At 43.2% G+C, this 15799-nt stretch overlaps 1 protein-coding gene across 5 annotated transcripts in view; it reads left to right on the top strand.

Annotated features, from left to right (window-relative positions):
- sez6b (seizure related 6 homolog b) overlaps positions 1–15799 on the top strand; it is a 197198-nt gene that overhangs the window by 115208 nt on the left and 66191 nt on the right. For all 5 annotated transcript variants that reach the window (XM_077208421.1, XM_077208419.1, XM_077208420.1 and 2 more), the window contains exon 4: positions 14105–14294. In XM_077208421.1, coding sequence (XP_077064536.1) covers positions 14105–14294 — 190 coding nt within the window. The remainder of the gene's footprint in view (positions 1–14104; positions 14295–15799) is intronic.

Raw genomic sequence — 15799 nt, 5'->3', positions numbered from 1 at the left:
ACTATTTATCTTGCAGATTGCATAAACAAAAGAGGAGTGACTCATGTGTGTTGGATGTTCAATATGGATTTTAATAGCTTCTTAATGGAAACAAGAAGAATCTTTAATTGATATGTTGGGAATAATGCAAGCAGCACATTTCAATGGATTTTCTTGTGACTTTTGAAAATGATTCAGAATGTGCTTTATTTTTGACAGTTGTTTTTGACATGAAGCCTGGAAATGCCACAATATTCAGATTGTTTTGTTTCATTCCTTTGTTTCATGGCGAATGACGGGCAGCACAGGCGTGAGCAGAAGGAAAAAGATGCTGACAATGAAATTCTTTCCTTGTGTTTATATCAGCTTAAACCAAATCACACTGTGGTTGTTTTGAATAAATGAAACACCTGGAGCAAAACGATAAGAGGATGATTAATCTTCAGGGAAACTTTAGAGAAAAAATATTTTTAAATGAAAGAAAAATTGCTGCGTGGAGTACTTTTCTTGCTGAGTAATTTCTCCGGAGACGACTTCAACAGTGGAATCGGAAATTCCCTCCGTCTTTAATTGAAAAGTTTGTCAATGCTGAGCTAAACTCTGCTCATAGTGTATCCATGTGAACTCTGCCTTCATCTTGCTGTTTCTACAATCATTATTCAACTTCCATAACAGACCACCCACCTTTTACACACCCTTATTTACCCCCCCACCCCCCCATAACCCTGCCCTTGTTTTCATGTTGTCAAGATTTGCCTTCCTCTGCAATTTCCCTGCCGTTATTCAGCCGCGTCGCATAAAACCAATTTCTGGTGCGGCGTTCGGGGGGATTGTAGTGATAATGAAAAAGAGACTGGCTGAGGTGAATGTTAAAACGAGATAAGCGCAGACATGGAGAGTGTGTGAATGCCCTGACGGTGGGAAGGCCAGCACCATTCCCCCCCGAAGACTTTTTGTTCCTCCCACATGTTGAGAACAACAGCAGGGTAATTGGATGCTGATAAAAGGGTGTGACATAAGTGTGTGTTGCACATATTACAAGCATGAAGAGACACGTAGTGGCAGAACTGGATGGACAATACAATAGAAGCCTGTTATGGCCCGTATATAGTTTTTCTTTTTTCATAGCAAAGAAACACATTAGGCGACCAAGATGTATTACATATTTGCATTTGAATTTGTGGCAACGTGGGTTATATTGCAGAGGCAGTGCTTAGTGATTGCACTTTCATTGCTTGGGAGACTCAAAGTCGACATGAAATGAAAATTCTATAATAACTTTTAATTTGATACTAATTACTAGTTGGAAATCATGAGAATAATTACAGTTATCTTATTCAGTTGACAGCAGTAGTTTTGAATATTTAATAATAATAATAATTCATCACATTTATATAGCGCCTTTCTGGACACTCAAAGCGCTTCACCTAGAAGGGGGAATCTCCTCAACCACCACCAATGTGAAGCATCCACCTGGATGATGCGACGGCAGCCATATTGCGCCAGAACGCCCACCACACACCAGCTTACTGGTGGAGAGGAGACAGAGTGATTGGTATATATATACAAGGGGATGATTAGGAGGCCATGATGGACAGAGGCCACTGGGCAAATTTGGCCAGGATGTCTTTCGAAAGAGTAGGGGTGTAACCCCGGCATCCTGGCCAAATTTGCCCAGTGGCCTCTGTCCACTGTCTGGGATTTTTTGTGACCACAGAGAGTCAGGACCTCGGTTTAACTTCTCATTTAAATGGACAGGATATTTAAATGAATAGTTTACCAAAAAAGTAAAAGTTCTGACATTGTGTTCTCACATTTATGTTGTTCCAAACCTGTATGACTGTGTGTCTTCTGTGAAACACAAAACAAGATATTTTGAAGAATGTTGGTAACCAAAGAGTTTTACTGGACATTGATTTCCATTGTCAATGGCAAAACAAAAAAAATGTTATATTCCAAAAGTGTTATGCTTTTATGCTCCACTGAGTAAAGAAAAATGCACTGGTTTACATATCTATTGATAGATTATTCAATTTATAACATATTTTCTTTATAATACACTGTAACATTTACTGATTCTAGACCGTATAAATGTCAGAGGAGATGCATTTGAGATTACTGGGGTCTTTTACTTAGTAGAAAAATCTAAGAGTGAGATTTACTAGTAAGGTTATATCGACTCACAATGTCACACTTATTGGTCAAAAGGTCAATTATCGAAATGAAACAATCATCCAAGAGTGAGATTTACAAAGTCTCATTTGCTCTCTATTAAATCCTGTTTCTGTCTTGGAGAAATAATTGAGACATTAAAGCAGTGTTTCTCGACTGGTGGGTCACAAGACCATTTTGAGTGGGTCGCGTAATGTGCAGTGAAAGAAGCAACAACAAACATAATTCTCTGTTTTTCTGATGCAAGACTTTTATTTTGAAAGTGACACTGAAACTGATGTGACATGAAGGCCGAATAAGGTAACCCATACTCTGAATGTGTCCCTGTGCATTTAACCCATCAAAGTTAATGCACTCACATTATGAGCAGTGAGTAGTGAACACACACACTGCAAACCGTGGACACATACACATCCGGAGCAGTGAACTTTTCTGTCCTGTCAGCCATTATCCACCTTATTTTTCAGGTAAGCGAGGGCACAGCCATTTGTAATTTTAATGTGTCTGGCTTCCGGTGTCATTTTCTTCCAGTCATTCTTAGCTGTACAAAACAGCTCGTTATGCTGCTTGATATTGCATACTGATATTTCTTACCACACTATTTTAATGTATTGTCTTAATTCTAAACACACTGGTTTGTAGCGCAAACAGTTTTACAGTTTACTGCACTTTGTTTTCTTCTCATTATTTCCCTATAGCAGCTAATGAATCGGAAAGTTCGCAGATTCACAGAAAAAAACGTACTTTTGCGTTGAAAAATACGGTGGATAGCTACTGTGCTCCTACTCGTAGCTCGCACTCTTCAATTGCATGCTCAAATGCAGAGGCACACTGTGTGTCACTTCATTACAAATTAATCGCAAAAGAAATTATGAGCATGCAGTGTCGTATTATGCCAATTACTAAGTCATGAAATTATCAAAAAGTACCAATAAATGACGTAACTTGCACTTCGTGTGTAAGCTGGGAAGGATTTACATGCAGGTGTGATGTTCATTCTATTCACCAGGAGCAGTTTCCATATGTTTAATTAACAGTTCATGTTAGTATTGTGTATTTACCACGGTAGCTGTAGTTTCCCTAATACCAAAGTGCCACTATTTCACTTTGTGTTATTTTGTATATTTATAAATGACTGTGGTGGCTCATACCAGCTTACTAACTTTATTGTATTAATAAAAACTAATTTGGGACTACTATTTAATATCCTTATTTATTTTAAAGTGTTTATTCATCAGTATTAGTCATATTCTTACAATTGATGTGTATAATGGACGGCACATGTGTGTGTGATATTTTTGTGAAATACATTTGCTTGGTTTTTATTAAAATTTTTATTAGCTAACTATGTATAGGCTAGGTCAAATTCCTAAAAAAATGGGTCGCGGCTTAATGACCATGGGAATATGTGGATCCCATGGCCAAACCAGAACCACTGCATTAAAGAGATGTCATTTGTGACAATTCTTTCCTGCAGGTAATGAGAGAATTTCTGTGCTCTTGGATTCTGTGCTCGGTCTGTCCTTATACATCTTGTGAAGAATATCAGTATTCACAGGGCCTATTCATAGTGGATTATTCAGGTGCTCAAACAGAATGGAAAATAATGAGTGTCGCCTTTGTACGGCGTGGCAAAAGTTTCAGCCTGTCAGTGAGCGTTAATCTCAGGGTTCTTCTTTATCTCGTCACCGGCTTCAGGTCTGCTGCAGTACGGCGCTTCAGTGAGGAAGGTCACGCAAATGACACGTGGAGGACATGTCTGATCATTTGTGGCATAATGGTACGCATGCCGGACGAGGCTCATCTTCCTTGGGTAATGTATGAGGGGAGAGGTGAGTGAGATTAGGGCCGTCAGAGCCGGAGTCCACCTGCGGATTTTTGCACGGCTGTCAGATGGATTGCCTAGGTTTGGCCCCTCCAGATGGCACAGATGGGTCTCTTCATCTCTCCTCTTCTACACTCCAGGCACTCCTTAATATAGTAACAGCTCCCTGATCTTTCCCGGTGACCCTGTGTCTCTACTGCTTGTTTCAACTCTTCCGCACCTGTAGCCCAGATCTGTACATCATTTCCTGTTTGCTCTTAATTACGGGCTCTAATTTGCAGCTCAAATACAAGTAGATTCTCTTCCCAACGTGATTCTCAGCTCCAGAGGAATGGACCCTGCTAATTAGAGGAAATTTCCATCCTTCCTGCTATCCCAGAGAAATGGAACCGTGGGAATAGAGGACATGAACGCAACAGAGACAGAAAGAAAGAGCAGCACCACTGAGGGCTTTTGGGCTTTTTCTATTCTTATACAGCGACACAAGGGACTATTCGACTTTTACATGACTGGGATTTGCATAAGAGAGAATCTCCCTGAGAATTTGCTGAATACACAAACACATCAATCAAATCCAAACAATCTACATCAAGTCAACTCAAGCTCTGCCGTTTTAAACTCTGATGGGTTCATAATAGTACTAACTTGCCTGGCAATGGGAGAGAGAGACAGAGCGCAGTTGGTGACCACTCTATATCAGATCAGTGTTGTCATGTGCTGTCCTTCATGTTGGGAGAGCTTCAGGCGTGTGTGACCCACATAAGCAGTGATGTGCATAGAAGTAAATGCCATACACTGCACTGCAAAGAGACTTTCAGAGGAGAAACTCCTCACTGTGGCATTTGTAACTTGACATCTATAGAGTGGCATCCTGTCTAGTTACACGCCTTGATGCGGAAAGTTGCAGTAAGTTTAACATAGTTGGAATGTATTTTGCATTGAAACGCTTGAGTGGTTGGCAAGTTTTAGAGTTTCAGTTTTTGGGGTTATTCCACAAAATGGGTACTATTTGTGTACTTAATGTCTACATTCATTGACTAACATAGCTTTTGGCAACTTCAAAGTTAGACATTTTTCCAGAATTATTTTTAAAATGTTTTTAAAAGAAGTCTCCATTGCCCACCAAGGCTGTATTTATTTGATCAAAAATACAGTAAAAAAATTTAATTGTGACATTTTGTTATATACCACCTAGGGATGGGCGTTATATTGAGTTTGTATTATATATATTTTTGTAAACAATATAAGATGAGGCAAGACTGTTTATATCGATATACAGTGGTTTGATATTATGAGCACATTTGGAAAATAGCGGAAGACACAGAGTGAGCTAAAAATCATGCAAAAAACTCATGCAAATATTTATTTTTTGAGTCTCCACTAAACTTCACAGACTCGCAGGTGCCTCAAACAGACGGAACACAATAATTCTGACTAAAATATAGATTTTACTAAAATATTTGTTTTAAACCAAGTTTGTGTTTTTATAGTGTCATTTTGTTACAATATTAGAATGTAATGATTATTAGAATGTAATAATTTGAACCCTTTTTTGCACATAATCAACAAAGCTACATGGTTAAATTCACTATATTTGTTTTCATAGCCTTCAATATGAACATTGTTTGTAGAACCACACTTGCCAGGGTATGAAATATTTTTTTTAAAATAAATACTGGGCTCTTTTAAAATCCAAATAGAAAAAAGTAGAAAATATCGAGATACAAACTGTATCTCTATTAATCCATATCGCCCAGCCCAATATCATCTGCATATATGCTAGACATTCAAATTTTGGTTCATGTATTTTTAACATAATATAATGCAGTTTGTTTATTTATGTAAAGCTGTCATTTTGTCTTTACTATTTCTCTATTATTACATTAAATTAATCTTGATGTAATTTATCTTGACATTATTGCTTTTTCACACTGTGCTTAACCCTAGGTTATCGCCGTTCTAAACACCGCTGTTAACCCCGGGTAAAGGAACGTTTCACACTTGTAATTTAGAAGCGAGGTTAGCACCGCTTTTGCAGTGTTTGAGGAAAAAACAAAGCCAGTCCTCTCATCAGCTTTAAGGCAACAGAGATGATTAAAAATCTCTGCTGGACACATTGCGACTGAAAGAGCTGAGCACATGGACATCACTCCTCTTTCCTTCCCTCATTCTGTCCCTTAATCTTATCTCTCACTTTTCTCTTTTTTGTTTATGTTTGTTTATGGGCTTTTGGCCAGTGGTGAGGAATCAGGATGACACATCATATTCGAACCCGTGTCCCTGTGAGCTCACTACACCACGGCTCTGACTCTGTTCATTTCTTTGCTTTGTTTCTCTCACTCAGATCTCATAAGGTGATTCATATCACCTGCAAATAACGCTTGTTTATTTATGAGGTGTCACCTCAATTATTCTGAATTTTTTATTGCTGTAAACAGGAAATCAGATTCAGCACAGCACAGGAAGGCAGGAGAGCATGAGCTCTTTTTTCAAATCCGACATAGCTGGAGGGGGTTTTCTGCTAATTCTCTGTTAATGTGACACAGCATGTATCTCCAGATTAATTAACCATCCGCCTGCCCTCAGAGTGCTGATACAGTGACTGTATCAGTGTGTCTCTTTTAGGCCATGCACACTCACTGAAGCTAAATACAGCTGTCACTCCTGTTCTGAATCCTAAATCCCACTCTACACACAGATTTCACTTGTTTACTGGAGTGAAAATACATTCTAGATACAAATTTACACCAAAAATTTAGGTAATGACAATTAACTTGTTAATCCACATGGCGTATTGTACCAGACTGAGTGAGTGTTTTTAATGCAGCGACACTCTTTTGAGCCCTGGCAGCGTCTTTTGAGGTGCAGTGCTATAAAATGACAAAAATGTTTAAGATATGTAAGGTATGAGCCTTCGTACAAAATATGAAAGGCCTTGATTCAGTGACAAATTTTTATACCTATTTCTTAACACCGTAGTTCCTCCCACTAACATTACTAAAAAGGCACAATTTATTGCACAAATATATATATATATTTTTTTTTTTGTCTGCTCTACTAGTCTGTTAAATTGGTATTATATTATAGCAAAATAAAATACTGACATACTGTCACACTACTGCAAGGATGAAGACACAGACAATGGCGTTAACAGGTTTTATTTTAGACACTGTATGCAACTCCTGAATACAGGAATGAGCTTCGAGATCCACACAGGGAACACAGGGAGAAGACTTGAACTTGAGTCCGTCTTGTAGATACTGGAAATAGCTGACCACTGGAATCCTGATAGAGATCCGCGATTTCCACTATCGAACACAGAGAGGCGGTTTGGAGAATCCCGGGGAACCACCGCACACAGAGGCTGCTTGGAATATACACACACACTGGGAGGTTAGTGTAGAAGGACAATACTTGCGTAGATATATTGAGGATACTGGAACCAGACCGAAGGGTTTAGGAACCGGAGAGTCACTGGCATCAAAAGACGAGACCTGACAATGAGCTGTAGACTGACTGGGGTTTATATGCAGAGCTGGCGTGGTGAGTGAAGTGATGAGGGTGCAGGTGAGGTGAATCAGAATTCCGGTGATTGCGATCGGGACCAGGTGTGTTGGGTTGAAGCTGGCTGGGGTGTGTCGTTGGGTGAATCTGTGACAGTACCCCCCCCCCCTCCACGGCCAGCTCCTGAGGGCCGTAGACCCCGACGACGAGGGCGACCTCGTGGACGGCGGCCTGGACGATCCGGGTGGTCACGGTGGAAGTCCTGGAGGAGCGTGGGGTCCAAGATGTCGTCCCGATGGACCCAACAGTGTTCCTCAGGTCCAAACCCCTCCCAGTCCACGAGGTACTGCAGCTGGCCCCCCCGTCGTCGAGAATCCAAGATGGTGCGGACCTGGTATACGGCTTCGTCTGTGGGGTCCACTGGAGGAGGAGGGGGTACTTCGCCAGCTTCAGCTTCTGTGGAAGGGGAAGAGAGAGGTGCAGTGTAGGGTTTTAATAAGGAAACATGGAAGGTGGGTGCAATCCGGTAGTGATGGGGTAGTGCAAGTCGATACGTGACGTCATTGACCTGCCTCAGCACCGCGAATGGACCTATGAACCTGGGACTCAGTTTACGGGAGGGCAGTCGGAGGCGGATATCCCTGGTGGAGAGCCACACCAGCTGACCAGGAGTGTAGTGGGGTGTGGGTCCTCGACGTACATCGGCCTGTTGTTGGAACCTCCGTACTGCCCCTTGTAGGTGGACGTGGGCTGAGTCCCAGACCCTCTCACTCTCGGTGAACCAGTGCTGGACCGCTGGAACGTCCGATGGTTCGCCTGTCCATGGGAACAGAGGTGGTTGGTATCCCAGAACGCATTGGAACGGCGTCAAGCCTGTAGATGTTTGGCGTAGAGAGTTCTGGGCATACTCTGCCCATGGGAGGTACTGGTCCCAGCGGTCCTGTGCGTCATGGCAGTAGGTTCTCAGGTATCTCCCGATCTCCTGGATCTTACGCTCCGCTTGGCCGTTGGATTGAGGGTGGTACCCCGACGTCAGGCTGACCGATACTCCTAGAAGCTTAAAGAACGATTTCCAGACTCTTGATATGAACTGTGGTCCCCGATCCGATACTATGTCCTCTGGGATACCGAAGTGGCGGAAAATCTCGGTGAATAACATCTCTGCTGTCTTGAAGGCTGTGGGGAGTCCGGAGAGGGATATCAATTTACAGGACTTGGAAAATCTGTCAACGACCACTAGAATGCAGGTCTTGGAGTTGGACGATGGTAGATCGGTAACAAAATCCACAGCGAGATGGGACCAGGGTCTGTTCGGAATTGGTAGGGGCATGAGCTTCCCTTCTGGGAGACGTCGAGGTACCTTGGCCATAGCACAAGCGGTGCACCCCTGCACGTATCGGGAGATATCGGGCCACCATTAGCGCTGTTGGAGAAGTGAGAGGGTTTGTTGGCTGCCTGGGTGTCCAGATCCCGGAGAGGTGTGTACAGAGTCCATGAGGTGAAGGCGGAAGTTGGTAGGTACGAAAACCTTCCCCTCAGGATCCCCCGGCGGAGCAGGTTCGGTAAGGGTGGCGTTGGCAATGAGTTTGTCGATGTTCCACTGGATGGGACTGACAAACATGGCTGGAGGGAGTATGGTTTCGTTGATTTCTGTGGAGGTTTCGGATTGATAGAGGCGTGATAGAGCGTCTGCTTTGAGATTCTTGGAACCCGGGCGGTAGGTAACTGTGAAATTAAAGCGTGTGAAAAAGAGAGCCCACCGAGCCTGGCGAGGATTTAATCTTCTGGCCTCCTGGAGATACTCAAGGTTGCGGTGGTCTGTAATTACTTGAAATGGGTGGTTGGCTCCCTCCAACCAGTGTCTCCACTCCTCTAAAGCTAATTTAATAGCCAAGAGTTCTCGATTACCGACATCATAATTCTGCTCTGCCGGGGACATCTTGCGTGAAAAGAAGGCGCATGGATGGAGTCGTGGAGGGGTCCCCTGCCGCTGTGAAAGAACAGCTCCAACTCCGTTGGTGGACGCATCCACTTCCACTATGAACGGGAGATCAGGGTTGGGATGACACAGCGTAGGAGCAGAACAGAAGGCTTTCTTCAAACCCTCAAAGGCCTCGGAAGCTTCAGCAGACCAGGTTAACCGTGTGGTACCCTTCTTCAGCATGGAAGTTACTGGAGCGCAGATCTTACTATAATCGCGGATGAACCGACGATAGAAATTGGGAAAGCCAAGAAAACGTTGCAGCTCCTTCAGGGACTGGGGTTTAGGCCAGTTGATCACCGCTTCTACCTTATTTAGATCCATAGAAATGCCGTCTGGCTGAATCACGTACCCCAGGAAGTGCATGGATTCTTGATGGAACTCGCATTTTTCTAACTTCAGGTACAGTTGGTACTCACGGAGGCGTTTAAGGACTTGCTTCACCTGTTGTACATGTTCATCGAGGTTGGAGGAGTAGATTAGGATGTCATCAATGTAGATGACCACAAACCGATGGAGCATGTCTTGGAATATCTCGTTCATGAAGCCCTGGAAGACTGCTGGACTATTCGACAGCCCGAACGGCATAACCCGATATTCATAGTGCCCAGCAGGAGTGATAAAGGCAGTCTTCCACTCATCGCCTTCACGTACACGAACCAGGTTGTAAGCACTTCTCAAATCGAGTTTGGTGAAGACCCGAGCTGAACGTAGCTGTTCCAGAGCCGAAGGTACCAAGGGCAGTGGATATCTGTACTTGATGGTAGAAGCATTAAGGATGCGGTAATCAATGCATGGGCGCAGTCCTCCGTCCTTTTTCCCGACGAAGAAGAGGCTCGAGGCGGCAGGGGACGTAGAAGGTCGAATGTATCCTTGGCGTAAGGCTTCCTCCACATACTCCTCCATGGCCTTCTGCTCCGGGATGGACAACGGGTAAATCTTCCCATGCGGTAGAGTGGCCCCAGGCAGCAGGTCAATAGCACAGTCCCATGGCCGGTGAGGTGGTAGAGTGGTGGCGAGTTGTTTACTAAACACGTCCTGGAAGGCCCGGTATTCCGGAGGGATCTGGTGGGAAGACTCGGTGACTGGACTTTCAACGGAGGTTGAACCCAGGACTGCTGAGACAGCAGATATGGCGGATGAGGATTGTTTCTTGACAGGACGTAGACAATGCTTTTTACAGTGATCACTCCAACGACTTACTTCTCCAGAAGTCCAGCAGATGTCAGGCGAGTGTTGAGTAAGCCACGGGCGTCCCAGGACGATATCTGCAGTGGAGCCCTCCAGTACCAGTAAAGAGCATCTTTCTTGGTGAAGACAACCGATGGACAGGTGTAATTCGGGACTGCAGTGCTGAATACTTCTTTTACAAAGGGGTTTTCCAAGGATGGAGTGTATATTCTGTGGTTGATTTAATCGTCGACGGGGGGTTTGCAAACGGTTGAGTAGAGAAGCTGAAATGAAGTTCCCCGCCCCGCCGGAGTCAATCAGAGCTTTCGCTGGAATAGAGTGTTTCAGATATGTTATTAAGACTGGAGTTTGTTTTAGGTTTAACACTGGAAATGGTAGATCTACAGTACTAACCGCCGAACGGCTGGGACGGACGGGACATTCGACACGATAATGTCCAGAAGCACCACAGTAGAGACATAGATTATTAGTTCAACGTCGGTTACGTTCAGATGTAGTTAAACGTCCTGTATCGACTATCGACTGGCACTAGAAGTTTGAGCGAATACAGTGTGAAAATGTTCAAAGAATCCATTTAAAGTCTGTAATGCGGGTGCATTAGATTCCCAGAGAGCTTGAGCCCAGTTTAATGCGCGACCCGAGAGCAGAGAAATTATAAAAGCAATTTTGGCTCTTTCAGAAATAAACTGAGCAGCGTTTACCTCCAAGTAGAGTTTGCATTGAAGAAGAAATCCATTGCAATCCTCCCCGCCTGCATATGAAGCTGGTTCGGCCATGGGACTTACTGACGCAGGTCGGTAGTTCTGAAGAGCGTGACGGAATTCAATGAGGGTTTCTTGAAATGATTGTTGCGGAGCGACGGCTGCATTAGCAGAGGCATCCATCAGCAGCTGGGGTGCGGCGGCACCCCGAGGGGCTTCGGTGGATGCAGCGTGGATCTCAGAAGCAGAGGAAGCTTGCATGGTGTGTGGTCAGGTCTTCTGTCACACTACTGCAAGGATGAAGACACAGACAATGGCGTTAACAGGTTTTATTTTAGACACTGTATGCAACTCCTGAATACAGGAATGAGCTTCGAGATCCACACAGGGAACACAGGGAGAAGACTTGAACTTGAGTCCGTCTTGTAGATACTGGAAATAGCTGACCACTGGAATCCTGATAGAGATCCGCGATTTCCACTATCGAACACAGAGAGGCGGTTTGGAGAATCCCGGGGAACCACCGCACACAGAGGCTGCTTGGAATATACACACACACTGGGAGGTTAGTGTAGAAGGACAATACTTGCGTAGATATATTGAGGATACTGGAACCAGACCGAAGGGTTTAGGAACCGGAGAGTCACTGGCATCAAAAGACGAGACCTGACAATGAGCTGTAGACTGACTGGGGTTTATATGCAGAGCTGGCGTGGTGAGTGAAGTGATGAGGGTGCAGGTGAGGTGAATCAGAATTCCGGTGATTGCGATCGGGACCAGGTGTGTTGGGTTGAAGCTGGCTGGGGTGTGTCGTTGGGTGAATCCGTGACACATACCTTAACATTGATATTTTAATATCTTTACAAATTTCAATTTGGCCGTATTGTCCCTTTAAGGTCTTTTTTGTATTTGGGACTAAAAAAATGGGCTTACTGTTTGCCCTGTTCATTCTATGGCATATGGGGCCTCTGGGCAGGCCGGGAGTGCTGGGATAATTGACTTAATTTCCCTTTATTTTGAACCTGTCTGTTGTGCTCTGTGTAAAAAACAGCAAACATTTTAATCAACACTGACCCGGAATGACATAGCGGCTGCACATTTACACGCCAACGTCTGCATCTGACTGACAGTCATGTTTATGCAAGGGATTACATGCGTGGGGTAGACGGTCGGGCCCGGTGCCAACGCAAATTGGATTACGGGGAGCAATATTCTGGAAACATTTTATTATCCAAGGGCTTTTAGTGTAATGTGATTACTTTGTAATGCACTTTTGTTTTATAGACTGCTTCAGCACATTGCAGCCCCAGCTTTATTAAGCGTGAATTTATTCTGTAGTACACATCATCAGGTTGTCACCTGTTGCCTTCACAGCACTCAGAGGCCTTTAAGCGTGTTTTCAGCAGTGCTTATTTAAATTCAGTCCTCATCGTTCACTGTGGCCTAATTTAAATTGCTGGGTACTGTTGTGCTTTTTGTGAAACTTTCCTGATGGTAAACCTCAGACAGTGGCATTAATTTGTGCTGAGAGTTTGACGTATCTTCTTGTCGTAAAGAGTCTGAGGTGTCTAGATTGAGGGCGACGTGTGCGAGGCCTCATTAACCTGTCGTCACGTCTGTGTCTAGGCAGGGTCACTCATCGGGTCACACTCATTTGCCTGCATCTGATTAAAGACACTTTCATTACCTGAGAGGAGCACAAGTGCACATCCCGGCTGATCCCAGATCAGCCACAATGGCACAGTTTCATGATGGCACGCTAGTTGAATAGTTCTGATTTTTTCATTCAGCATGATTGTAATTATTCCCCAGACTCACACTTTTTTACTCTGCTCCGTGTCACGACTTCCACCCACGCTGCCATATTGGATATTGGCTCATGCAGTTGTTGCATGTATTGTCTAAAGTGGAAGACGGGCAGAACTAGAAGTAATGGGCGGCTGTGGCTTTCTATTAGTGACAGGTGAGGATATGCATGCTGGCTTCAGCAGACCAGAGATTGCCCGTGGTTCAATTACCATGCATCTTGGCAGACAGACAAGCCAACACCATTATAAGTGCAGTCAGTGTGGCAGAATGTGTCACCCCACTGCCATCTCTGCATAGCTGAAAACACGTCAATCTGTTCCTATGCTTTTGTGTATTGTCCAAACTTTTCCTTTAAACATTCCTATCTCTATTAAATCACTTAACAAACACAGTTTTTCTTCTGATTGGATGAGTCATGTTTGAAAACGTGGGGGAGTCACTTTTATATCCCAGGAATTTTTTATTGTAAAGAGGTTCTTTGCTGCTGGCAAAATGGACTTTTGCATATGCCTATGCAGTAAAAAGGCGGGGGTTTTTTTCCTTTTTTTCTGGATGCTAGCTATGGAATAGCCATAGTAAGACTAAGGAGTCAGCCTTTTTATTCCAAAAAGGTTAGAAATGTAATTTCCATCACCGTCACTTCCATCCCAGAATAATATTAAACACAACACATAATTTGAGATGAGGTGGAAATTACACTATGGAGGAAATATACATGACTTTCAAAAAATATTTTATAGAAATGACCAAATTCTCCTGTGCTGCATGTATGTCCACTGTTGGAAGAGTTGGGAAAGAGTTTTCTAAATATCCAGAGGAACCATTGCGGGAAAAAAATGTCATTACTACAAGAAGTTAAAGTCCAAAAAAATCTGACTTTGATTTCATTGGTTCTTTAACTATGTCTCTGCTCTCTTTCTTCTCTTATCTCATAACCTTAAGGTGATGAACGTGAGCCTGGCTGAGGGTGACGTGGTCAGATTCGAAGACCTGGGCGGCAGGGAACCTTCAATGTTGGCCAACGAGTCCATCTTGCTTAAAGGTCTGGTGGTACGCAGCTGGAGCAACCAAATATCCATCCACTTCCGTAGCCAGCAGCCGCAGTCCAGCTCCTTGCTGCTGCGTTACCAAGGTGAGATGTCCTACTTCAACCCCTAAACATCTGCTTCATCTACTTCCTGCTAATTGCACTTGTGCCAATGTCTCTGGCTGGCATGGATCCAGCGCTCTAGACAAACCTGTTTATGAGTGTACACTTACTGATTAGATTGGCACGAACGATTAGGACTCTGGGAGTAGGGAGCTCTCAATCATTGCTTTCTATTAGGAGAGACTCTCTGTGCACTGAAGGGGAAACACTCCTTGTTATCTCATGTCAACATAATATGCTCATGTTAGCCTGAAAATGACAGCTGCTGTCAATAGGCTGCATAATTACATCGGAGAATGACTTGGATAATTCTCTGCTAATAGTCTTTTAACACAGTCATCAAGGGGAGATCGGCACAACAGAAAAGGTTACGGAGCGCTGATGCGCCCTGGCCCAGCGCTGCGCCACTTTCTCGTTCGTTATGCGGGACGATATAATGACAAAAGACGGTTACAGGAAAATTCTTTTGTTTCTGTGAGCTAATGAAGTGTGGCGGGTTTGCAGTGGCGTAATATCATTTTTTGCACATCCTTAATATGCCTTTTGAATAAGAAAGTCGTTTACACTCCACCCCCTCTTTCTCTCTTTCTCTTTCGTCTTTATGAGTGTGTGGGGGGTAATCAGTGGTGTTCAGCATTCATAGAAAAGAAGCTACATTCCCCCTGTTAGACTTATAGCAATCAGTCCTCAGGAGCCAGACAGCACATATTTCATAAAGGCTCTCTGTTTCTTTACAAAACTTCCAATTACTTGGTTCCGAATGCCCTGCTCCCCCTGATTCCGGTTCAATTTAATGTTCCCCAGCTGCTATGCTGGATGGATGTGCACATGCAATAGCAGCTAATTTTGCCACTGGGTTTACACTTTCCTTGGCATTGATGTAATGGCAAACAAGGAAGGACAAGAACCAAGCATGGATTGAGACCTAGCGTAAATACATACTGCAACATGAGTGTTGCAAAGTGTTGAGGCGAGTGTGGACAAAAAATATTTTGATTATTCATTCAACCTGTTGTCGTTCCAAACCTAAATTACTTTCTTTCTTCTGTAGAGCATAAAAGGAGAAGTTTAGCAGAATATTCACACTGCTCTTTATCAGATAATGTAGATCAGGTGCTGTCAAGCTGCACAATTGGTAAAATGCACAATTGAATTTTCTTATTTATAGTTCTTCATCTAATATTTGTTATTTTATTTTAACTTTATTTGAATTACTAAAAAAAATGTGTTTTGTTTAGTTAACAATAACAACACTGCAAGTTAAATTGCAGTGAAAAATATATGCATATTCAAATCACATGAATACTGTATATGGCCTTTTAAATGTAAAATGAAACTTAGTAATATTTTCATAATATTTAACATTAATATTATCATGTTACTTTGTATTGATAATAATTCATTATTTTATTCATGATAATAATTATAATAATGACTAAAATTCTTGTCTGTTCTTCACACAAATCTATGATTTCAGAGGATTTGCC

This window comes from Siphateles boraxobius, unplaced genomic scaffold, assembly GCF_051911475.1.
Source record: "Siphateles boraxobius isolate OS27281-9 unplaced genomic scaffold, OSU_SipBor_1 6, whole genome shotgun sequence".
Classification (NCBI taxonomy): domain Eukaryota; kingdom Metazoa; phylum Chordata; class Actinopteri; order Cypriniformes; family Leuciscidae; genus Siphateles; species Siphateles boraxobius.
Note: the sequence above shows the minus strand (reverse complement) of the source record. Positions and strands in the feature narration are given on the sequence as shown.